The sequence below is a fragment of the Arachis hypogaea genome, chromosome 19 (genome assembly GCF_003086295.3).
Source record: "Arachis hypogaea cultivar Tifrunner chromosome 19, arahy.Tifrunner.gnm2.J5K5, whole genome shotgun sequence".
NCBI lineage: Eukaryota > Viridiplantae > Streptophyta > Magnoliopsida > Fabales > Fabaceae > Arachis > Arachis hypogaea.
The window spans coordinates 3,599,612-3,624,894 of record NC_092054.1 but is presented as its reverse complement, the minus strand read 5'-3'; the positions used below and the strand labels follow the sequence as shown (position 1 = coordinate 3,624,894).

The 25,283-nt window shown below is 33.0% G+C and overlaps 3 protein-coding genes across 14 annotated transcripts; all 3 read right to left on the bottom strand.

The window, feature by feature from the left end:
• Window positions 1-257: 257 nt before the first annotated feature.
• On the bottom strand, window positions 258-14,763 carry LOC112777398 (uncharacterized). Of its 9 annotated transcripts, none has more exons than XR_011878103.1 (13): window positions 11,802-12,110; window positions 10,777-11,467; window positions 4,453-4,658; window positions 2,955-3,778; window positions 2,784-2,828; window positions 2,583-2,636; window positions 2,454-2,474; window positions 2,058-2,150; window positions 1,749-1,960; window positions 1,468-1,678; window positions 1,148-1,385; window positions 910-1,063; window positions 258-822 (listed from the first exon to the last, which is right to left on the bottom strand). XR_011878103.1 is itself a non-coding variant. In XM_025821755.3 (13 exons), exons 3-13 carry the CDS (start codon window positions 11,115-11,117, stop codon window positions 514-516), a joined length of 2,490 nt encoding a protein of 829 aa, XP_025677540.1. In that variant the 5' UTR covers window positions 11,118-11,467; window positions 12,763-12,957; window positions 14,483-14,763; the 3' UTR covers window positions 258-513. The 9 variants fall into 9 exon arrangements, 3 of the variants coding, with proteins under 3 accessions (XP_025677540.1, XP_025677538.2, XP_025677539.2); XR_011878101.1 differs by having other exon boundaries at window positions 1,468-1,673; window positions 11,802-12,105; XM_025821755.3 differs by lacking the exons at window positions 4,453-4,658; window positions 11,802-12,110 and adding exons at window positions 12,763-12,957; window positions 14,483-14,763 and having other exon boundaries at window positions 2,595-2,636.
• Window positions 14,764-18,793: 4,030 nt separating this feature from the next.
• Window positions 18,794-23,576, bottom strand: LOC112777400 (acidic endochitinase). Of its 4 annotated transcripts, none has more exons than XM_025821761.3 (10): window positions 22,957-23,576; window positions 21,444-22,489; window positions 21,273-21,317; window positions 21,085-21,129; window positions 20,944-20,964; window positions 20,521-20,613; window positions 19,935-20,423; window positions 19,615-19,852; window positions 19,383-19,536; window positions 18,794-19,295 (listed from the first exon to the last, which is right to left on the bottom strand). In XM_025821761.3, exons 2-7 carry the CDS (start codon window positions 22,357-22,359, stop codon window positions 20,167-20,169), a joined length of 1,377 nt encoding a protein of 458 aa, XP_025677546.1. In that variant the 5' UTR covers window positions 22,360-22,489; window positions 22,957-23,576; the 3' UTR covers window positions 18,794-19,295; window positions 19,383-19,536; window positions 19,615-19,852; window positions 19,935-20,166. The 4 variants fall into 4 exon arrangements, with proteins under 4 accessions (XP_025677546.1, XP_025677549.1, XP_025677548.1 ...); XM_025821764.3 differs by having other exon boundaries at window positions 21,085-21,126; window positions 22,957-23,541; XM_025821763.3 differs by having other exon boundaries at window positions 21,444-22,484; window positions 22,957-23,527.
• LOC112776020 (cysteine-rich receptor-like protein kinase 10) lies at window positions 18,987-19,976 on the bottom strand. Its single transcript, XM_025819969.1, has 4 exons — window positions 19,973-19,976; window positions 19,615-19,852; window positions 19,383-19,536; window positions 18,987-19,295 (listed from the first exon to the last, which is right to left on the bottom strand). The coding sequence occupies exons 1-4, from the start codon at window positions 19,974-19,976 to the stop codon at window positions 18,987-18,989; spliced, it is 705 nt and encodes a 234-aa protein (XP_025675754.1).
• Window positions 23,577-25,283: the final 1,707 nt, after the last annotated feature.

Here is a 25,283-nt window from a genome sequence, read left to right as displayed (position 1 = left end):
ATTAACTAATTTTGTTGCAAAATTTATAATTTAATGTCTAAAATTAAAGAATTATAATTTAGTATTTAAAATTTAAGATAAATAAATTTTTTTAAAAAAAATTAGCCAATATTGACTAAAAATTAACGAAATTCAAAGGTTAGGCCGTCTAAAGTAGAAAGTGTTACGTTTTTATGGAGTAGCATCCTTTTTTATTATCCACAAGGACTATGTTCGCAGCCACTAGTATAAAATGAAATATAAATACACGTTGAAAATAAATTAAATCACACATGTATCCACAATGTTAGTATTTCAGCAATATCATTCAAAAGATAGGTGACAACATCTATGTTAACATTTGAAAGATTAATGACAACATCTATCATAGTAGGTCTATATGTTGATCGTCTTTGTACACAATAATTAACCCATTTTTTTTTCCTCAGCAAAAAGCATGAAACAGTTATGAATGAAGAGTAACTTTGCCACTGCACTAATTAATTATCTAAATATTCCTCAAATTGCCATGTTTCATCTGCCATCCACATCAGATAATGTTAAACTATTTTTGGAGAAAATTTCTTGTGTGTTAGTATGCAATTGTTGTTGGTTTGTATCAACATTGATGAAGAATGCTGGCTGCTTTGGCTGAGCAAGTTGGATAGCATCATTTGACAAAAAAGAGACAACATCAACCATGGTGGGTCTATCTGTTGGAACGTTTTGCACACACAATAGGCCAATGTGGATACATCTCAATACTTCTTTAGGATTGCATGTTTCATTTAATCCATGGTCCATTAGCTCTAGAGCTTTACCTTCATTCCATAACTTCCATGCCTATAAGAAACTTAACATTGTTTATAAACTCTAAAATTGAGATAGTTGGAACTTGAATTTGATACACAAGAAGCTTTGAAGACTTACATTTCCAATGAGATTGAGTAGTGGAAAATCAGGGTTATAAGAGGAGTTATTCTTTTTTGCACTGAGAATCTCTAGCAGCAATACACCAAAGCTGAAAACGTCTACTTTTGGGGAGACGACGCCATTTAACATATACTCTGGAGACATGTAACCACTGAAAGTGATAACATACATAAGTATAAATATGTCATAGCATTTGAGACTAAAAAAGAGGTTATCAATGATTTTGCATACTTACTGTGTTCCAACAATTCGGTTTGTTTTTTCTTCAGAACCTGTTAGTCCTAGTATTCTAGCCATGCCAAAATCCGATATCTTAGGTTTCATCTCATCGTCAAGTAATATGTTGCCGGCTTTCAAATCACGATGAATCACTTTTAGCCTTGAATACTTGTGAAGATATAATAGTCCTTGAGCAATGCCTTCTATGATGTTAAGCCGCTTTTCCCAATCCAAAACATTCCTTCTTTCTGAATCTATTTGAGAACATAATGCATACTAATAAGCAATAAAACTTGTTAGGCTCATTCAAAAGTTAAGATAAAGAAGAAAGGCTACCAAATAAGTGCAAGTCTAAGCTTCCGTTGGACATGTACTCATAGACCAACATTCTCTCTTCTCTTTGGATGCAGAGCCCTATAAGCTTCACAAGATTAGTGTGCTGCAGTTTTGCAATGAGTTTAGCTTCATTCTTAAACTCTGTTAACCCTTGACCCGAACTTGTAGAGAGTCGCTTTATCGCAATTTCTTGTTGGTTTGTCAATCTACCCTGAAAGTGTCATGACATTACATACTTTCTTATGTAGATGGTTTCTAAACTTAATGCATCTAGGCAATACCATATAAACAGGTCCAAATCCTCCTTCACCAAGCTTATTTGAGCTTGAGAAATTGTTTGTAGCAGCGACCATGCTTTCAAAACTGAATATTTCAATCTCATCGCCTGCATTAGCCTCTCTTTTAAACTTTTTTGCTATGTAATTCATCCTGGAAAGCATTGCAGCACCTCCAATGTCATGTATTAGCTTCCTTTGCCTGTTTCTTGTATCCACTAGTGAAATGAAAATGGAGTTACATAGTATTCTTACTCTACAAGTCATCATAAGTTACTTGAGGATTAAAATTAGAAGGTATAAAGTGGTGATTACCTTCTGCTTTGTACTTCCTCCAACATACACAGCTCAAGTAGCAAATTAAACATATTGTAATGGCAGCTCCCACGCCAATAACTATCCTTATAACTGCAACTCATCAGAGGACAATATGCAGGTTGTGAAAGTATTTATGGCAACAATTTGAATTTACTTTCAAAGATCAGAAAACTATTGCAAAGAGACAACTGTGGATACTCCTCTAATCCTCTTCATCATTGCTTTTGATTTTTTATTATCATAGTTGTTTTAGCTTATTTGATTTCTGCAGTTAGCAACTATTGATTTACTGGTGACTAAACAGTAAATTAAATAACGAATTTTGTTCTAAAAGTGTACATTTCTATGAATAGTTATGGTTGTTTAATTAACCACTAATTGTTGTTTGCTCACCTAGATGGCGTTTTCCATTTCCTGCATACCAACCACAAAAACAGAAAACATGAGATGGTGAATTTAGCAGATAAATAAAGCACCAAAGTTCTTCTAGAAGTGTAAAAGACTATAAACTGTAAAACACACAGTGTTGTTAACCTGCATGAGGTTTGATGCTTTCCACAGGAATGGGTGCTTTCCCTTTTTTTAATTTGTACAACCAACAAACAAAGAAATAGTGAATTAAGCAGGATTGAATAACAACTTAGTTTTCTTCTAGACACAAAGTATACAACACTATAAACTATTGTGATCTTTCTATTAAACCGTTAAGTGCTATACACTAACCTGTGTGGGTTTTGTTCCTTTTGGCAGGCGTGGATGCTTGAGCTCCTGCATGCCACCAACAAATAGAGAAAAAAAGTGAACTTCTTAGAACTAAACAACAACTTTTCTTCTTCAATAATGCATACAAATTGTGGTGGTGGTTGTGTCAAAGAGCAAGTGTTATTTGCTGACCTGTATCGAATTCGATGGAATCACTATATCTGCTCTTAACATCGCTGTATCTGTCCCACAACATTATGCCTCCATAATTAGATGAGTTCCTTATGATAGGAAGGACCTGAGAATTTAACAAATTTGCAGGAATATAGCCAGATGCAGCTTCATCAGAAGATGCTGGCAACCCCAGAAATATTTTCTTCACTTTCAAATTGCTCCATTGGTGCCATGCATTTATGAAGCCACTAGTACTGCTACTCACAAAATTGCATGGAGGATTGTTGTAGAATTGTACCGAAAGATAATCGAAATATCCACTACTAAAGGTAGAGTTCTCAGCACTAACAAGGGGGCATTGAGGAGCTGCACCTATAGAAACATTTTGTGTTGAGTTGGACTTGAGGTAACGTGCAAGGTCCATCCAGTATATTGAGTATCCATTATCACCTGGGTTGAATTCTATCCCATCTAACACTGCATCCCCAAGAGGGCGCGAAGATGAGTTACCACCCAAGAAATTGTTCCAGAGATAATCAGAAACATTTTTAGCATCTTTAGAAGAAGTCAATTGGGATGTACTGGATCCTCCTCCGATCGAGAGCATGACCTTGATCCCTTGCTTCTGGCAACTTTTGATATCTAAGCTAAGACCAGTGCACCCTTTTGAAGAATGATTACAATGTCCTGCCAGGTTTAGTACCGGGGTTTCACCATTTCCAAATGTGGTAAGGAATGCTATGTTTACATAGGAGTACTTTCTTGATTCACATGTATTAGCAAGAGTTCCCTCATTACTATTTTGGCCCCAGTAAACACCAATATCATCAGCTTTTGTAGTGCTAATCAAGACACAAAAAAGGAAGTAAATGAGCAATAGTACATAGGAAAGATGAAGATTAACTCTGACCATGTATGGTCTCTATTTAGTCATCAAAGTCAGACAAATAAAATTAAGGATGAGATGTCATTAAATTGCAGGAGATGAATTAGATTTCAACTTGGTATGTCTTGAAAATTGTGGTTGCTAAAATCAAAGATCCACAGAACCTGTTCTGTCAATATATAACAAAACATTAGGCAAAAAGAACTCATTGCAATTTGCCAAAAGGTCCATATCTTTTTTTTAGCAGATAATTCTAATAAAGTTTTACTGCAATATCTTCAGAGTCTTCAATGCACTGGGGTGAATGGTTGTATAACATATTCACCAGGGATATTTCTATAAGTTAATCAATTTATCACTGATTTAGTAAACAAACGTATAACTATTTCTAAATAAGCAACTTCTGAAACGCAAAAACTGAAAAAGACTGAAACACTTTTTATATTAATTAATTGAGCTATAAGCAAGAAAAACAGCAAAGCTCTTTCTTTTTTAATTCATGATGAGATGCAAGCATAGTCAACATCCTCAATAGGTAATAAGAGAAATGCAAAAGAAAGAACTTTGAGTTTATGCTGGAGAATGATTGAAGTGAATCTGTGAAAATTAGGGATTGAAGCATCACGGTACCTTTACTTGGTTCACAATAGTTGAAGCTTCAGCGTCAAAACTAAGAAGGATCTGAATCGCTAATACCAGAAACCACAAAGTAAGTCTCAACACACCGCACTTTGACTTTACGCGCATTTCACTTCTATGATTTGGAAAATCATGTTCATACTTGGACCCGTTCTTTGACTTTTTTAGGTCAAATTGGGATTGGAATCTCAATGTCACTGTGCCATTAATTTAGACAAAAAAATTCAACACGTAAATCACCAAATACGAGAAAACTTTTGCCTTTTAAGCTGGTTTTTGAAGTTTAGTTACTATTCTATTCAATTCGTAATCTGTGTAGTCTAACAGCTAATAATCATAATCATAGATACTAGGTTTTTCTGTGTTTTTTAAGTTGCTTCAGGATGCAGATTAGATTAATGATTAGTACCAAATCATGAATTTAAAAAAAGAAATTAAATATTAGAGATCTTATGCTCAAAGTCAAAGCAAAAACATACTGGGTTGTTGTGTGTTTTTCAAAATGATAAGCATTTATTTCTTGAAAGAAGAGTGCTTCTGCACTGATAAGTGATAACCAAAGAGGCCATTGTTATCAAACTCTCGAGTTTACGAGTTTAGATATGAAATCGAGTTGGCTCCGACATAGACTTTATCCTAAGTAAACTTGGCTAGACTCGGTCAAACTCAGACAAACTCGTAAGTTTAGGACCAAGTTAGCGAGTTTGTGTTTTTCTTTATTTTTTTTTCAAAAGAGCCTCATTTTGAAACCCAAAAAAAAAATTATTAGGGTTTTGATAACACTCTCAAAAAACGAAAGAAAACTCATTCACAACTCACTCATATGTGTCGTTACTCTCAAGTCTCACTTTTTCTATGTTCTGTCGCAGTCGCTGTTCCCCGTCGAGCTGTCATTGTTCGCCTGCGTCTGCTACCTATGCTCTGATTTGCGCCATTGTCTTTGTGAATTTTACCTATGTTGCCCTCTGTTTTGTATTTCTTCACATCTCCACTATCCGCAACTCCATTGTGCTATCTCCACTATGCTCTGGTTTGCATCGTCATGAAATCTATGACTCTTTGTCGCCGTCGTTTCGTGCTGTGCTGCTGCACCCTTGTCTTCGATCTACTGTTGTTGGGACTTTGCCCCCTTCTTTTCTTCTGTATCTTCTATTTATTGTTTATGTTAGATGGCCAGATGGTTCATCCATTCATGGCTGATTAGTAATTAATTATTTTGACTAGAGTTAATTTGATTATTTGATATTGTTCGATGTTGAATTAAAGATTTAGTATTACAGATTTAGAATTTTTAATTTTGTGTGTTCTATGTTGTATTTGTATAAGAATAATTATAGAGGATTTGAATGTGTATTTTAAAATATTTGTTATAATGTGTGCTGTTATTTTAATTTATTATGTGCTTTAAGATTGATATTATTAATTTTGAAGGGTTAGAATTGAGTAAATATACATTATGTATGAATATATATAAAACAGGTGAACTCATACGAGTCTACGAGTTAACTCGCGAGTCAAGTCTAGGTCAGACGAGTTTACTTAGACTCGCGAGTTTGATAATCTTGAAAGAGGCAAAGACAGATTTTCATGGCTGATATTTTGTTGTTATAGATATAACTATGTTGTCTTTTTCTATGCTTAAACTTTTGAGATGAATGGTTTTATAATATGGTATTAAACTTCTATATCTGAAGGTCAAGAGTATTCGATCTTTAGTGACTATTCATATTGTCTCTTCTATCAGCTTAAATTTTTAAGACAAATGATTTAAGGATATAAGCTTTTGAATTTTAAGTACAAATATTCTTTGGGTACAACCCTTCTCTATACTCTTAATTTATCATATTATTTTATATATGTAAACTATGATTATTCTTGCATTCCACATATAGCTATGAGATATGGTGGATAGGATTTAGCAAAATTTTGATACTTTTCATTTACAATACCGTTAGGCAAATATATTATCCTTGCTGAGATTAAGATAGCAAATTTTTAGGTTGTAAAGTAAATTGTAATTTTTAGCATTTTTGAATCTTTGAATTAAATTTAAAATTCAGATATTACGTGCAAAAATTACAATGTGTCAGATTATGTTCTTTAATTTGTATTACTATTTTGTCTTTTTTAATTTGGCATGTGTCAAGTCAAGACTCCAGATAACCGAAAACATGAGAAAAATTAGTAATTGAGTATTATTAAATTAAATTTCATATGATGGTTCAAGATAAATATGATTATCTATCTGTATAGGTCCTTTTTTAATCATTACTATCCTAAAAACTGAAGCAGAAATGAAGGAGATGTAATTGAAAGTCATTTTGAATTCCACTATGGTCAAGTATGATGGTTTATAATGTTTTGAATTGATCTAAAGATCTAACATGATGGTTTATAATGTATATCACCTCTGTGTCATGTAATATAATGTAAATGTATCTCTAAGGCTTCTAAAACTATATAGTTATCATTGATCAGTTTCTTAAACTTAAGTTTAGTATTATCATATTATAATGTCTTTTTATTTGGGTTGGTCTTTGTGTGTTATTTTTATTATTATTATTATTCATTGAATCTTTTCTATATCAATTATCATATCAAGATTAGACTATGATTTTTTTTTTCAAATAATACTTAAACAAGATAAAAAAAATATCTTATCAAATGGTCCTTATATTGATTCATTTCTCCTTTCACCTTATAAATAAAAATAAATGAACTTTTCTAGCATTAGCACAAAATCTAAATTTGAATAGTAAAAAAAAAAAATCATGCATCATATGTACTCATCAAATCAATAGATTAATATGCACTTAATTCAACTAGAAAGTTATTTTTTATTTTTTTACGGTATCTCCTTTTTGATAGATTAAAGTCTAATTCGTCGCAGTACTGAACTTCATTTAAGAGTTTATTGTTGGCCAATAAATTACTATATGCACAAGACGGGATTCGAACCCTCAACATTTATTTAAGCGAGCTAATAAGCTCATCAGTAGACTAACCCAATTTGGTTCAATTAGAAAATTAAGGTCTTATTTGAATTCAAAAAATCATCGACCCTTGTTGGGTTTAACATTTTTATACACCAGTAATGGGTACGATAATCATATTCATATGTGCCTTATTATGTGATCATAATACACTAAAATAATATGGATTATGGTAGGTAATCAATAAATTTTTTGAACAACATAAACAATCACCAATCAAATCAAAACACACTAGACCTCTAAATTACTTATCTAAATCTTAATATTAGAATAATCATTTGCACACCTAGTAAAATAAACATCAAATATATCTATTGTTCACATTATTTAGTATTTTCATTATCTACCTATACTTTTCCAAATAATATTTATACACAGCTAAGTGTGCACTTGAAAAATATACTATCAGCAGATACAACTCATTTATATGAAGTTGCGTGATTTTACAAAATAGCCCCACTCGACCAACCAAGTGAAAACGAAGACGTTAGGCAACGTTTGTTTATTGTTTTTTAAATATATATATGGACGCAGACACAAATACACAAAGAGACATATACACAAAAATATACAAATTTTTTTATTGTGTTTAGTAATATTGGACAAAACACACCAATATAAATTAAATATCAATTTTATTCCTACATTACCACCAATACTTTATCACTACCACTACAATCACTATTACTTTTCAGTTTTTACCATCACCACCATTTAACATTAATCTAAATTATTTTCAACAAGAACCCTTTCAATAATCAATTCAACTATTTTTTTAGAAAAAAAATTTAAATTTGAAAAAAAATTTATTACAGGAAAAAATTTCTTTTTCCACGTTGTAACAATCTCCTCTTATTCTTTAAATCTGAAAAACAAATCTAAAAAAATAGATATGAAAAATTTTGAATCACGTAGAGAGATGAATGAGAAGGAGAGAACGAAGGTGGAATAGAAGACAGAGAGAGAAATGAGAAAGAGAGGACGACGATGGAATAGAGGCGAAAAAGCGAATGAGAAGGGGAGAACAAAGGTAGAGCAGAGGCGGAGAAAGGAGGGAGGCCAGGAGAGGAGGAAGAAGGTAGAGTAGACGCAGAGAGAAGAGTGAGAAGAGGAAGACGAAGAGAGGAGAGTGCGACGGCAATGGCGGTAGCAGTGGCAGAGAAAAAGGACAATGACAAAGGAAAAAAGGGAAAAGGAGGAGAGAAAAGGAGGAGGATAGAATCTGAACAGAAAATGAAAAAGGAAAAGAAGAAAGATGGATTAAAGTTAGGAATAAGAGTGGCATTTTAAAAAATTACTAAGGATAAAAGAGTAAAGATTTGTGTCTTATTCAATGTGTCTCAGTGTCTCATCTTTTTTTAAGGACACCAAATATATGTATTTTATGTATATTTGTGTGTCACCGTGTTCTTCAAAAATTTTTCAAAAATCCGTATCTCAGCAAACAAATAGTAGACGTGTATCACCATATCTATGTATTAGTATCTGTGTCCCATCAAACAAATACAACCTTAAAAAACAACAGAATAGTAACTGTACTTGCAACTTGCAAATGCAAGTGTCCAACCCAACGTTCATCTTTACAAATCTCAAAGCCAGTCAGTAGCAGGAAGCTTTTAGGGTGGTGAAAGTATTTTAAGGTCCTTAAGGTAGCGTTTGTTTTGAGATACTGAAACAGAGATTGAGAGACTGAGACTCAGTATCATATTTGTTGATTCAGAGACTGATACTAAAATTTCTGTCTCTATCTCTAAAATTTCAGTATTACAGTACCTCCAAAAAATAGGAACATAGGAGACTAAAATTTTTAGAGATAGAGAATGAAAGTCTAAAACTTTAATAACATTTTATACCTAAAATATCCTCATTTCAATTAATTAATTCCAATTTTACCTTTTGTGTAAATTAAATTAGAGTTTCATTCTTGTTTCAATTTCTATTTCCTACTTTGCACCAAACAGAATACTGAGATTTATTTCAATTTCTGTCTCTTAGTCTCTATATTTCAGTCTCAGTCTTTTCATCTCTATCTCTCCACCAAACGCTACCTTATAAGGACCAGGATATGTTAAGGAATTTAAAAAAATTTAGGGGTCGATTTATAAATATGACAATTTAGCATTAGCCTCCATTATTGTTGATGTGGACCGAAAATTATATCCTTAACTCCAATTAACGTTGATGTGATCAGAAATATTAAAATCAATGAAAGTAATAAACGGTGTTATTTCGTTTCTTGATTTCAATTGCAATGCTCGTCGTTCAGCCACCGCAGAACTAAGAACCCAGAGCAGTAAATCAACTTTACCCACTTCCGATCAATAGTGAAAAACGATAAAGAATCTCCTCCTTAAATGAAAAATAACCCAATTAATGACAGTGTTCAACGACACACTAACGCTTTCATTTTCCATCCCTTACCAGCAACAAATGATGAGATTGGTGAAAGTGTTCTTCGTTAATTTCTATAGAATATTGGGATCAGAAGTTTGAGGCAGCAAGTAAAAAGACGGAAATATAGCTGAAAAAGAAAGCGAGACCGATCAACTTAATGGAGTCATAAATTGAAGAACGGTCTAGAAGAAGTCATCATCATATCAGCAGAGGAAGTTTTCCTCAACCAAAACTCAAAGTCACCTCCTTCCGAGGTCATCAACGGGAGAGGATGGAAGGAAGATGCATTTGAATTTATTCCCCTTCAGTTAGTAGTTAGAGTTTAGGTGAGAGAATTAAAGTATTATGTTGAGATAATTATTTTGGGTGTGGTGTTCTTTTTTTGTGTTCTTCAACAGTATGGTGTTCTGGGTTTAGTTGGTGTGGTACACTCTAATCCAAAACAAAAAAAATCCCTTTAATCCAAGTAGCATTAACAATAAATCATGGCAAAAAAAAAAATATGCCCAACTGGACATTTTTAACAATTGTTGAAAAAAAATTTAAAATAATTTTATATAAATTTAAATCTTTTAAATTTTAAATTTTTATTTTAAAAGATAAAAATATAAAATATGATCTTTTATTTTTAAATATTTTTTTTTTATATTTTTTTTTATCCTATCTATAAAATAAATAATGAAAAATCACATCTTATCTTTTAAAATAAAATTCAAAATTTAAAAGATTCAAATTTATATACGGCTTACTTCTCATCCACTTATATAGCATCTTTTACTTTTGACCTTAAAGGTCCAACTTTCACACCATAGACAATTCCATTCCATAATTGCATGTATATAGTATGTAACAAATAGTGAACCTAATTAAAAGGACTAAACTACCCTTTAAAACCATTAAGCTTTAAGGAGTGTTGCGGATTACTAACCTTGTACTAGGGGCAGGGCAAAAGGTAATTGTGTAATCGGCATTCGCGCAAGTAAACGTGCTGGTCTTGTCGTCGTACGCGTAGCTATAGGCGCGTGGGCAAACGCTCTTGAATATTCGCGAGTAACTCGTTGGCTTGCAAGTCTCCGCCGTCTCATACGCGCCGGTGCAGCAATATTGAGGCGAACGGAACGCTTCACACGCGCTTTTACACGCGACTCCTTGTTTTCCATCCTCACTCATAACCCTCAGCTCCGAAGGACACGCGCCGTTCAAATCTCCAACGCATCCCGTGGCGGTGCAGTTTCCGGCGGAGGATCCGCCGATGGGTGCCACCAGCATGGGGACGTTGTAGCCGTCGACGAGGCTGACGTCGAAAAAATCGAGGCCGCCAAAGCTGCCAAGGGTGAACTCGGCCAGCGTGGCACCCGTGGCGCCGTTGCCGGAGCACTCAAGCTTTCCTGAGCCGCAGTCGCCAGTGACGCAGGAGAATTTCCCTGTGGAGTTTTGGGAGCAGAGGGTTCGGCCCCAGAAGCGGCCGCTCCAGCCAGCTGCGGCGGTGACTGGAGTGGACTTACCGGGTTGGAGGACGAAGCCGGTGGTGGAGAGAGGGGCTCCGGCGTTAGATTGAATTCCCGGCCACACTGTGTAGTCACATTTGTTAACCAATGTGAATTTGGTTGCAATTACTCCTGCATAATCAATATTCAATCATTCAAAAATCAAAACTGATTATTTCATCCTAATCAAATTGCCTACCAACTTTAGTTGTAATGTCAAATCATTTTACGGATTCAATGGTCATTCATGTTAACATGTTAGTCTTATTTGGTGGATTGTATAAATCTAGGTTGCACTATGTGCATAAAGTAACTTTTTATTTCATTAAATTAATAATTAGTAGGAGTTTTATATAATTAAATGTTATAGGAGTATATTATTATTGTTAGAAATAAGTCGTAAAATAAATATATCAAAGGATGAAGAACAAAGATGGATGGGAGCATGGAGGTGTGATTTAATTACCTAATAATGAGAGATGAAGTGTTAATAACAAGGAAATGAATACCGAGACTTGACGATGATCCATATATAATACAAGGTGGGTGGGTTTGGGGAGAAGAAGAAGAGGAGGAGGTGATGAAGGAAGTTGTTGTTGCTTCTTCAAGTTGATGAGACAAAATAAAGGAGGGAAGAGATGAGAGAAGAATGGTATGAGTCTATGAGATCCAAACATTACTTATTTTTACCCTTTCCCTTTGTGGGTCCCTCCACCAGCTGACCAAAGTAACGTTGTTTCTTTCCTTCACTTCTTTTTATTTCTCATCATTAAACGGAAACATTCTTCTATCTCACTCCATAATTAAGAACTAGCTACATACTAGTTAATTACTCTACTTAATTTAGATAAAACTTTTTTTAATTATGTATATTAAAACTTTTTTTTATTATGTATATTATTATAAGAAGATGTTCATGTACGTCGATGTCCCTTCTTGAAATATGATATTTCAATAATTTTAACCATTTATATATAATAATTAAAAAAAATATAAAGTCCAAATTTGGCGAATCATATATGAACATGAAGGCTGGACCGTGCATGTAGGCATCGAACCGTTTTGTTTTTTTAACAAATTTTGTATGATTGAAGTTGTCAGTTTGTCGTTGTAGACAAATTTTAAAAGTCATTTTTTCCAACCGATATATGTAATATGTCTTGGCTGAGCTACACTAAAACATTTTTTGGATATAAAATGAAAAATGAGAGGAAAAAAATAAGAAAAATGAGAAAAAAATTAAAAAAAAAATATGTTGTTTAGATAAAAAAAAATAAATAAATAAAAGAAAAGAAAAATTTTCTTTTATAAAATACTTCCTCTGGAGTTCGTCCTTTCACATTTTTCATGCTTTCACAAGAGAATAAATAATGATGGTTACTTTCTTGAAAGAAGCATAATGGAAAAATTAAATGAACTAACCCAACCTTTACGTTCCAAGAACAAGAGTCAAGTCTTGCATGTGTGGTATGGTTCCACTCTCCAAGTCTTTGAGCAAGTCTATGTGAGTTTGTAATTATTGGTGGAGGAGTAACAAATACGTGTTGGAAAAAAATGTGTACCAATTTTTTTATCTGATTGAGATGTGTCAATGTGAACAGATCAAGTTGAAAGTAGCATCCCTTCAAGATACGCATAGCCAATGCAAAGCACCAAATTATTATAGTCAATGTCTAAGAACTTGCATCCTCAAGTTTAGGATTGTGCAGAAGATTTTATAATTAATCATACAACAACAATAATGAACGTAAATTTATTATTATATTAAAAAAAGGTTTTATTCAATACTCATGATATCAATGTTCGAAAAACCAGACTGGTTATCAAACCGTTTTAGCTACTGATCTATTGGTTTACTGATTCAACCGATAATTCAATCGAAAAAATTATTTTAAAATAAAATAATAAATAAATTATAAATAAACATCATAAAATATAATTATAGTCTAATATAAATTTTAAATATCTTCTAAATTTAAATATTACATGAAATGTCGTCAACCAAATCCATATGATCTTATCAAAATACAATCTCAAAAGTTAAATAATGAAAAGAAATATCTAAATATCATAAAGATTTATCAATCATCAAAATTCGCAAGAACTTGTTGCAGATTTACTTCAGTGAGACCATTTTTACCTTTATTTTTACCCTCTTAAGCATATGAATCAAGAGATGCAGTTTAAAAATCACTACTATCATTACCAAATATAAAAAATAGAACTTAACAGAACTAAAAAAAAAATCAACAACAAAAATTAAATCCCAACAATAAATAATCCATTAATCTAAAAGTATAATTACATAGTATAACTACCAACTTTGATGCCATGCCAATAATGTTTGCGATTTGTTAGTATATAAATAATTTTGATAAGTTGTTGATCACAATTAATAAGATTATGACTTTATTTCATACAATGTTAACAAATACAATAGCATCACATGTTGTCCCAAACTCCCAATATGCATGTCATATACATGTGTCAGTTTTCTTTAATATGCATGCAATTTATATGGTAGAAATAATAACATGGCTATTTTATACTCTATAAATCTAATATACACACGTGCACCGTCTAATACAGACTAATTAACCTCATATCGTTCCATTTGAAATAAAATACAAGAAGAATAGCTTTTATTAGATGCCATATATAACTTGGAGGAAAAGTAGTCATTAATTTCTAACTGTTGATGATGAAATCAATGGTGGGGAGTTTAGCCAAGAACAGATTGTGGTATATGCTTTATCTGTTGGGTGAATTGAATTCCAAAAAACATACTTGGATGGATCTAAGCAAGCACCTAAAATCTTGTTACACAAATAATCAATAACTATTTCAATGAAAATTCAAATTCAAATAATCACCCTTAAATTAATTTTTTTTTTTGGTGGCTCCCTTAAATTAATTTAAAAGTACAGCATAACAAATAATCACCCTAAATTAATTTAAAACAGGAACATAACAACAACAGCATAATAAATCACTGATCACAACTTTTAAAATTTAAAATATCACAAATTACTTAATTTCAGATTTAGAAATTACAAATCACTAATTAGAAACATTCAAAATTAAACTCAAAATCCTGAAACAGAATATCAGAGTCAACAAAAATCAGTAAATCACAGTGCCACTAACCTTTCACTAACAGCGGAAAGACGACGGCAACACCACGGACGACGTGCCAAACTAAAAGGGAAGGTCTCGCCGTATGGAATTGGGACAGGGGAAGGAGGAGGCTGCGGAGACGCCGACAACCACGGACGGCAGCGGCGGTTCCGTTCACAAAGCTGGGTTTTTGGTTTGGGAAGGAGCTAGGGCTTGCTGTGTGTTTCGATTTCGAAGGACGGGGTGTTTCGTGGGGTTGGGGGTAACTCGCGTGGGGTGGGGGGATTTTTTTTAACATCAACCAAAACGACGTCGTTTTATATGAACCGGTCGGTTTTTAATCCGTTCCAACCAGTCGATTATAGGCCGGTTCAACAATTTCTCTGCGGTTTGAAAATCGACGATTTAATGAGGAAAATTGGACTATTTTTCACGCTAATTTTCAGTTGAATCGGTTCGACCGACTAATTTGGTCCGATTCAGACCATTGCATGATGTAGTAAGTATTCATATTTCTTCATATAGTTGACCATATTTCTTGTATTTTTGTTTATTAAAGTATTTTTTTCGTCCCTAATATCTTGGGTGAAAATAAAAATCGTCCCCAACCTTTTTTTCTTATTAAAACCATCATCAACGTTACAAAACGTTGTAAAATCGTCATTTTTCAAATTTTTGGATTAAATTATCCTTTATCATCAACTCTCCCCTTTAGAAGAATGCAAGAGTTTATAAGAAAAAAATAAAAATTCTGTTTAATTATAATAAACACATTATAATATAATTGTATAATAAAATTGTGAACAAAACAATTTAATATTAAAGTCTCAGTAAAAAATTTAACTATAAAATTAAAATTTTAATGAACAAATTATTACCTTAATATAACAAAAAATATTTGTTATGCCATTTATTACAAAATTATAAAAAGATGGCGAAATTTTATTAACAAAAAACTACAATACAATGCAATATAATTATTACCGTATTTAGATAATAAACTTTCAAAAGTCATCATTTGAAATAAATAATATTATTATTTTTTTTTCAGTAGGTTATATTTTATTAATTTTTGAAAAATAAAATATAAAGATGTTTAAAAGCTGGACAGCATAATAAAAGATGGAAATTTCTTAAAAATACTGCACTGAAGGTATTCATCCAACGGTGCGTGATCGAAAAACGAAAAAAAATCTTAAAGAGAAGTACATGTGCAAATAAATCTTTCGTTTGCGGGAGTACGTACTCCTCATCTAGCCCCCATGAGTTCGTCCATGCTCTGCTAAGGTTTCACTGCGCCGCCTCCATGATTACACCTTTCATTATCTTTTCTTCGTCAAAGTCTTTTCCATCTTCTTCTACTTTTTTCTTTTAATTTCTTTCCCACTTAGTTCCCTAATTTTCGTTTCCTCTCCCAATTCATTCCTCTTTTAATTCATTCCGTTTTCTAATTCACTCATGCCATATATCTTATTTCTCTCTAGAATCATTAAATACCAATTCTGATTTTTTCTACACCATGAACAACAAATCAAAGACTCAAAACTCTCATATAATTGATAGTGATCAGGAGGATGATTTGATCATTTTAGCTTATGAAGATGTTTTCGAAGGAATTCAAGCATGTACACGGAGCCTGTCCAAAAGGATTTTCTCAGATCGGATCTTTTCCGTAGGTACCATGGAAGGAGCTCTCTATGAAATATGGAATAAACCAAAAGGATTCAGAGTAGTCGAAAAATCCAGGAACCAGTTTTAATTTTTCTTTGAGAATGACTCTAATGTGACTCGAATTGAAAGGAGTTCGCCTTGGTTATTTAAGAGTTTTGTTATTCATGTTCGCAGATGAAAGCAGTCAATAAACATGGAGGATAATCACATCTCTTCTTTTCCTGTATGGGCACAATTTTGGGGATTGTCTGAACAATACAAAACGCTTGAGGTTGGCCGAAAATTGGGTGGGAAACTTGGTCAAATTGAAGATGTTGCTCTATTTGAAGTTAGAGGCAAAGATACACGCATAGTGAAGGATAAAGTGGAACTGAACGATAATAAAAGAGTGAGGGATACACTGAAATTGCTTGATCCTAATTAGAAAATGCTGAAAATTGGAGTACACTATGAACGTATAGGTATGTTCTATACTTATTGTGCAAAATTGGGGCATGAAACTAAGAATTACCAATTTTTTATTGATGATTCTGCCCAAAACAATATCAAGGAAGATAGAGTTGGTGAACGGCTTAAGGCAGATCAAGTCGGTAGGCATTTAACTGAAAAGAGAGCGTCCTTCAATCCTAACTAACCTCAGGATGGTACTATTCCAGCTCAACCGAAGAAAAAATCTCCACCTGCTTGGCTTTTGATAGTTTCTCGAAATTGAGTGTGCAAAATGATCAGAAAAAACAGAATAATGAAAAAATTGCTGCCAATTCGAGTTCTAGAGCAGAAAATGAGGGTGAATCAGAAAACACAAGTATGGCTGCTGATACTAATTCTTCTTCTAATGTTTTATTGGAGATATCCTATCCCAGTATCCCATGAATAATGTCCAACACAATAACAACGTCATATCCAAGTTTATAAAGGAGAACAAAAAGTCAAACCTGAAACAACTTGCCAGAAAGTCTGTGATAGGTTTCAAACGGAGGAGTGGAGGTAATGGTACTGAAGATATTTCAAAGAAAATTTGTCTCAATGATATTGTCTCTGATACTATGATGGTGGAAGGTGCCAGCCTTCAAGTGGCACCCAAAGAAATATGAAACTGCTCTCGTGGAATTGTTGGAGTTTGGGGAGACCCCTGATAATCCACAATCTTAAAGGGATTTGCAAATCCTACTCTCCCGATGTTGGTTTTATCTGTGAAACGAAAAATCAATCTCGAAAAGTTGAAGGAAAACTAAGATCTTGTGGTTTCAAGGAATAGTTTATTGTGGATCTGGATGGATTATCAGGGGGTTTGGCAATGGCATGGAGGGATAGTTGCACTGTTCAGATTTTACAGCATGGTAAATTCTTCATTGTGGCATTAGTTCTGACAGCTGGTTCTAATGATTCCTATGGTGTTCTAGGTGTTTATCTAAGTTCAAATGATCAACATAGAATGGCTCAGTTTGCTGAATTAACTTCAGTCACCCAACAGTTCAATGGAAAGGTTGTGTTAATAGGTGATTTTAATGCCATTTCTAATTGATTGGAGAAAGCAAGTGGGGGTGCTAAATCTTCTTCTTCTATTGAAACTTTTAACAGTTTTATTGATGATAATTCTCTGATTGATATTGGTATGGTGGGAAGACCATTCACTTGGTCAAATAGACGGAATGGTGATGAGTTGATACAGGAAAGACTTGACCGATTCCTGGTAGGAGTTGATTGGTAGCAACTCTATCCCAATGCAATGGTTCTTAGACTGTCAGAATCAGGGTCGGATCACTCCCATCTTCTCTTAGACTCTAATCCGAGAACTGAGAGATCTAAATGGCGATTCGAATTTCAAGAAAGATGTTGTTCCAATGATGAAATAAGGCAGATTGTTTGAGAGGTTTGGTACGAATAGATTGATGGTTCAACCATGTATATCCTAACTAAAAAAATAAAGCGTTGTCGGCATAAGATTGTCAGATGGCAGCTAGAACACAGATCTAATTCGAAGGTAGAGATTGATTTACTACGGTTTGAATTAGAGGAACTTCGTTTAGCAGGAATTCATGGGGGCGACATCATTTCAGAAATAGAGGACAAACTTAAAAAAGCATTGCAAAATGAGGAATCTTATTGGAAAGATAACTCTAGAGTCAAATGGCTTAAATCCGGCAATCAGAATACAACTTTCTTCCATCAGAAATTTCAGAAATCGAACCCGAAGGAATAAAATTTGGCAACTAACGGACAGTTATGGTGAAGTGGCTACTTTTGCTCCTTTTTCACTATTCTTATTTTTTTCACTAATTATGTGTCTCTCCCATTATAAGTGAAGTTGCTTAGGTGTCAAGCAAACAAAATCTGTTATTTTTATTTAAGCTTATACAGTTAGTTAGTTAATTAATTGTTGTTGTTGTGTAGTTGTGCAGGAACGAATGAGCTATAGTTCAAATGACATAGTCTCTTTGTACTCATTTAATTACGGATTCCGAGTCTCCTTATCTTTAGTAAAAAAAAAATTAACATTTAAAATTTAAGATAAATAAAATAATTTTTAAAAAATTAGACAATGTTGGCTAAAAGTTAACGGAATTCAAATGTTAGGCCGTCTATAGTAGAAAGTGTTACACTTTTTATGGAGTAGCATCCTTCTTTATTATCCACAATGTTAGTATTTCAGCAATATCATTCAAAAGATAAGCAACAACATCTATGTAACCATTTGAAAGATTAATGATAACATCTATCATAGGTCTATATGTTGATCGGCTTTGTACACAATAATTAACCCATTTTTTTCCTCAGCAAAAAGCATGAAACAGTTATGAATGAAGAGTAACTTTGCCCCTGCACTAATTAATTATCTAAATGTTCCTCAAATTGCCATATTTCATCTGCCATCCACATAAGATAATGTTAAACTATTTTCGGAGAAAATTTCTCTTGTGTTAGTATGCAATTGTTGTTGGTTTGTATCAACATTGATGAAGAATGCTGGCTGCTTTGGCTGAGCAAGTTGGATAGCATCATTTGACAAAAAAGAGACAACATCAACCATGGTGGGTCTATCTGTTGGAACGTCTTGCACACACAATAGGCCAATGTGGATACATCTCAATACTTCTTTAGGATTGCATGTTTCATTTAATCCATGGTCCATTAGATCTAGAGCTTTACCTTCATTCCATAACTTCCATGCCTGTAAGAAACTCAACATTGTTTATAAACTCTAAAATTGAGATAGTTGGAACTTGAATTTGATACACAAGAAGCTTTGAAGACTTACATGTCCAATGAGATTGAGTAGTGGAAAATCAGGGTTGTAAGAGGAGTTATTCTTTTTTGCACTGAGAATCTCTAGCAGCAATACGCCAAAGCTGAAAACGTCTACTTTTGGGGAGACGACGCCATTTAACATATACTCTGGAGACATGTAACCACTGAAAGTGATAACATACGTAAGTATGTCATAGCATTTGAGACTAAAAGAGAGGTTATCAATGATTTTGCATACTTACTGTGTTCCAACAATGCGGTTTGTTTTTTCTTCAGAACCTGTTAGTCCTAGTATTCTAGCCATGCCAAAATCCGATATCTTAGGTTTCATCTCATCGTCAAGTAATATGTTGCCGGCTTTCAAATCACGATGAATCACTTTTAGCCTTGAATACTTGTGAAGATATAATAGTCCTTGAGCAATGCCTTCTATGATGTTAAGCCGCTTTTCCCAATCCAAAACATTCCTTCTTTCTGCATCTATTTGAGAACATAATGCATACTAATAAGCAATAAAACTTGTTAGGATCATTCAAAAGTTAAGATAAAGAAGAAAGGCTACCAAATAAGTGCAAGTCTAAGCTTCTGTTGGACATGTACTCATAGACCAACATTCTCTCTTCTCTTTGGATGCAGAGCCCTATAAGCTTCACAAGATTAGTGTGCTGGAGTTTTGCAATGACTTTAGCTTCATTCTTAAACTCTGTTAACCCTTGCCCCGAACTTTTAGAGAGTCGCTTTATTGCAATTTCTTGTTGGCTTGTCAATCTACCCTGAAAGTGTCATGACAGTACTTACTTATGTAGATGGTTTCCAAACTTAATGCATCTAGGCAATACCATATAAACAGGTCCAAATCCTCCTTCACCAAGCTTATTTGAGCTTGAGAAATTGTTTGTAGCAGTGACCATGTTTTCAAAACTGAATATTTCAATCTCATCGCTTGCGTTAGCCTCTCTTTTAAACTTTTTTGCTATGTAATTCATCCTGGAGAGCATTGCAGCACCTCCAATGTCATGTATTAGCTTCCTTTGCCTGTTTCTTGTATCCACTAGTGAAATGAAAATGGAGTTACATAGTATTCTTACTCTACAACTCATCATAAGTTACTTAAGGATTAAAATTAGAAGGTATAAAGTGGTGACTACCTTCTGCTTTGTACTTCCTCCAACATACACAGCTCAAGTAGCAAATTAAACATATTGTAATGGCAGCTCCCACGCCAATAACTATCCTTATAACTGCAACTCATCAGAGGACAATATGCAGGTTGTGAAAGTAGTTATGGCAACAATTTGAATTTACTTTCGAAGATCAGAAAACTAGTGCAAAGAGACAACTGTGGATACTCCTCTAATCCTCTTCATCATTGCTTTTGTTTTTTTATTATCATAGTTGTTTTAGCTTATTTGATTTCTGCAGTTAGCAACTATTGATTTACTGGTGACTAAACAGTAAATTAAATAACGAATTTTGTTCTAAAAGTGTACTAACCTAGATGGCGTTTTCCATTAAATTAAATAATGAATAGTTATGGTTGTTTAATTAACCACTAGTTGTTGTTTGCTCACCTAGATGGCGTTTTCCATTTCCTGCATACCAACCACAAAAACCGAAAACATGAGATGGTAAATTTAGCAGATAAATAAAGCACCAAAGTTCTTCTAGAAGTGTAAAAGACTATAAACTGTAAAACACAAAGTGTTGTTAACCTGCATGAGGTTTGATGCTTTCCACAGGAATGGGTGTTTTCCCTTCTTTAATTTGTACAACCAACAAACAAAGAAAAAGTGAATTAAGCAGAAATGAATAACAACTTAGTTTTCTTCGAGACACAAAGTATACAACACTATAAACTATTGTGATCTTTCTATTAAACCGTTAAGTGCTATATACTAACCTGTGTGGGTTTTGTTCCTTTCAGCAGGTGTGGATGCTTGGTCTCCTGCATGACACCAACAAATAGAGAAAAAAAGTGAACTTCTTAGAACTAAACAACAACTTTTCTTCTTCAATAATGCATACAAACTGTGGTGGTGGTTGTGTCAAAGAGCAAGTGTTATTTGCTGACCTGTATCAAATTTGATGGAATCACTATATCTGCTCTTAACATCGCTGTATCTGTCCCACAACATTATGCCTCCATAATTAGATGAGTTCCTTATGATAGGAAGGACCTGAGAATTTAACAGATTTGCAGGAATATAGCCAGATGCAGCTTCATCAGAAGATGCTGGCAACCCCAGAAATATTTTCTTCACTTTCAAATTGCTCCATTGGTGCCATGCATTTATGAAGCCACTAGTACTGCTACTCACAAAATTGCATGGAGGATTGTTGTAGAATTGTACCGAAAGATAATCGAAATATCCACTACTAAAGGTAGAGTTCTCAGCACTAACAAGGGGGCATTGAGGAGCTGCACCTATAGACACATTTTGTGTTGAGTTGGACTTGAGATAACGCGCAAGGTCCATCCAGTATATTGAGTATCCATTATCACCTGGGTTAAATTCTATCCCATCTAACACTGCATCCCCAAGAGGGCGCGAAGATGACTTACCACCCAAGAAATTGTTCCAGAGATAATCAGAAACATTTTTAGCATCTTTAGAAGAAGTCAATTGGGATGTACTGGATACTCCTCCGATTGAGAGCATGACCTTGATCCCTTGCTTCTGGCAACTTTTGATATCTAAGCTAAGACCAGTGCACCCTTTTGAAGAAGGATTACAATGTCCTTCCAGGTTTAGTACCGGGGTTTCACCATTTCCAAATGTGGTAAGGAATGCTATGTTTACATAGGAGTACTTTCTTGATTCACATGTATTAGCAAGAGTTCCCTCATCACTATTTTGGCCCCAGTAAACACCAATATCATCAGCTTTTGTAGTGTTAATCAAGACCCAAAAAAGGAAGTAAATGAGCAATAGTACATAGGAAAGATGAAGATTAACTCTGACCATGTATGGTTTCTGTTTAGTCATCAAAATCAGACAAATAAAAAATTAAGGATGAGATGTCATTAAATTGCAGGAGATGAATTAGATTTCAACTTGGTATGTCTTGAAAATTGTGGTTGCTAAAATCAAAGCTCTTCAATCCACAGAACCTGTTCTGCAATATATAACAAAACATTAGGCAAAAAGAACTCATTGCAATTTGTCAAAAGGTCCATATCTTTTATTGGCAACTAATAGAGTTATACTGCAATATTTTCCCTTTCTAGGCAGAGTCTTCATCAGGGACATTTCTATATTGTAAAGTGATCAAACCTTTGATAATTCTAATCAAAGTTAATCAATTTATCACTGACTTAGTAAACAAACGTATAACTATTTCTAGATAAGCAACTTCTGAAACACAAAAACTGAAAAAGACTGAAACACTTCTTATATTAATTAATTAAGCTCTAAGCAAGAAAAACAACAAAGCTCTTTCTCTTTAATTCATGATGAGATGCAAGCATAGTCAACATCCTCAATAGGTAATAAGAGAAATGCAAGAAAAGAAAAAACTTGAGTTTATGCTGAAGAATAATTGAAGTGAATCTGTGAAATTTAGGGATTGAAGAATCACGGTACCTTTACTTGGTTGACAATGGTTGAAGCTTTCGCGGCAAAACTAAGAAGGATCTGAATCGCTAATACCAGAAACCACAAAGTCTCAACACACCGCACTTTGACTTTACGCGCAAACCACTTCTATGAACTATGATCTGGAAAATCATGTTCATAATTGGACCCGTTCTTTGACTTTTTTAGGTCAAATTGGGATTGGAATGTCAATGTCTCCGTGCCGTCAATTTAGACAAAAAATTCAACACGTAAATCACCAAATTTACGAGAAAACTTTTGCCTTTTAAGCTGGTTTTTGAAGTTTAGTTACTATTCTATTCAATTCGTAATCTGTGTAGTCTAACAACTAATAATCATAATCATAGATACTAGGTTCTTCTGTGTTTTTTAAGTTGCTTCAGGATGCAAATTAGATTAATGATTAGTACCAAATCATGAATTTAAAAAAAGAAATTAACTACTAGAGGTCTTATGCTCAAAGTCAAAGCAAAAACATACTGAGTTGTCGTGTGTTTTTCAAAATGTTACGCATTTATTTCTTGAAAGAAGAATGTTTCTGTACTGATAAGCGATAACCAAAGAGGCAAAGACAGATTTTCATGGTTGATATTCTGATTGTTATAGATACAATTATGTTATCTTTTTTTTTATGCTTAAATTTTTAGGATGAATGATTTTATGACATAATATCAAATTTTTATATCTAAAAAGTCAAAAATATTCTATCTCTAATAATTATTTATATTGTCTCTTTTATCTATTTAAATTTTTGAAATGAATAATTTAATAATACTGATATAAGCTTTTAAATTTAAGTATAAATATTCTTTGGGTACGACCCTTCTCCATATTCTTAATTTATCAGATTATTTTATATATGTAAATTATGATCATTCTTACATTCTACGTGTGGTTATGAACTATGGTGGATAGTATTTTGTAAATTTTTTATACTTTTTATTTGCAATACTGTTAGGCAAATATATTATGATTGTTGAGATTAAGATAACAAATTTTTAAGTTGCGAAATAGATCGTAATTTTTAGTATTTTTGAATCTTTGAATTAATTTTAAAATTCAGATATTGCAAGGATTACAATGTGTTAGTTATATTCTTTAATTTGTATTACTGTTTTGTCTTTTTTTTAATTTAGCATGTGTCAAGTTAAGACTCCGGAGAACCGAAAGCATGAAAGAAATTAGTAATTGAGTATTATTAAATTAAATTTAATATGATGGTTGAAGATAAAGTATGATTATCTATCTGTATATAGGTCCTTTTTTTAATCATTACTATCCTAAAAGCTGAAGCAAAAATGAAGGATATGTAATTGAAAGTCATTTTGAATTCCACTATAGTCAAGTATGATGGTTTATAATGTTTTGAATTGATCTAAAATCTAACATATATCACCTCTGTGTGATGTAATATAATGTAAATGTATCTCTAAGGCTTCTAAAACTATATAGTTATCTTTGATCAGTTTCTTAAACTTAAGTTTAGTATTATCAAATTATAATGTCTTTTTATTTGGTTTGGTCTTTGTGTGTTGTTGTTGTTGTTGTTGTTGTTGTTGTTGTTGTTGTTGTTGTTGTTATTATTATTATTATTATTATTATTATTATTATTATTATTATTATTATTATTATTATTATTATTCATTGAATCTTTTCTATATCAATTATCATATGACAAGATTAGAATATGATTTTTTTTTTTCAAATACTATTTAACGAGTTATAATTCAAATGGCATAATTTTTTAGACAATTTACATAAATAATTTTTTGTCTTTTAAATTTACGCAATTGCATTATATTCTTTCAAATATGAAGACGCAAATACATTGTTTCATATATTTACGTCAACACATAATCCGCTACAACCAGCCGCGGATTACATACAAATGGGGAAACACAGAAACCGCTAGAGGCTGTCGCCATTTCTATTTATTAATGCTTGGCCAATAGCGATTTATGTGTATTGGGAGACGTACGTAAACCACTAGAGGCTATAGCGGTTTAGGTGGAGAATGAATGCCTACATAAATTATAATCCCGTATTCACACATATCTTAATCTATCTTTATCTAATTCTAATCATTATTATTCCTATCATTTTACTTTAAATTATATTCATTAATATTAATTAAGAATATTATTACTATTTAAAGTTTATTTCTAACAAATAATATTACTATTCAAAATCTAATAATAAACAACAATAATTTTTTCATTTCTAATCTAACATGAAATTTTTTAAATTAAGTAAAAATTAATGAACTAACCTCCTTATTAATGTGTCTATTAAATTAGATGAAATCGTCTAGTCAA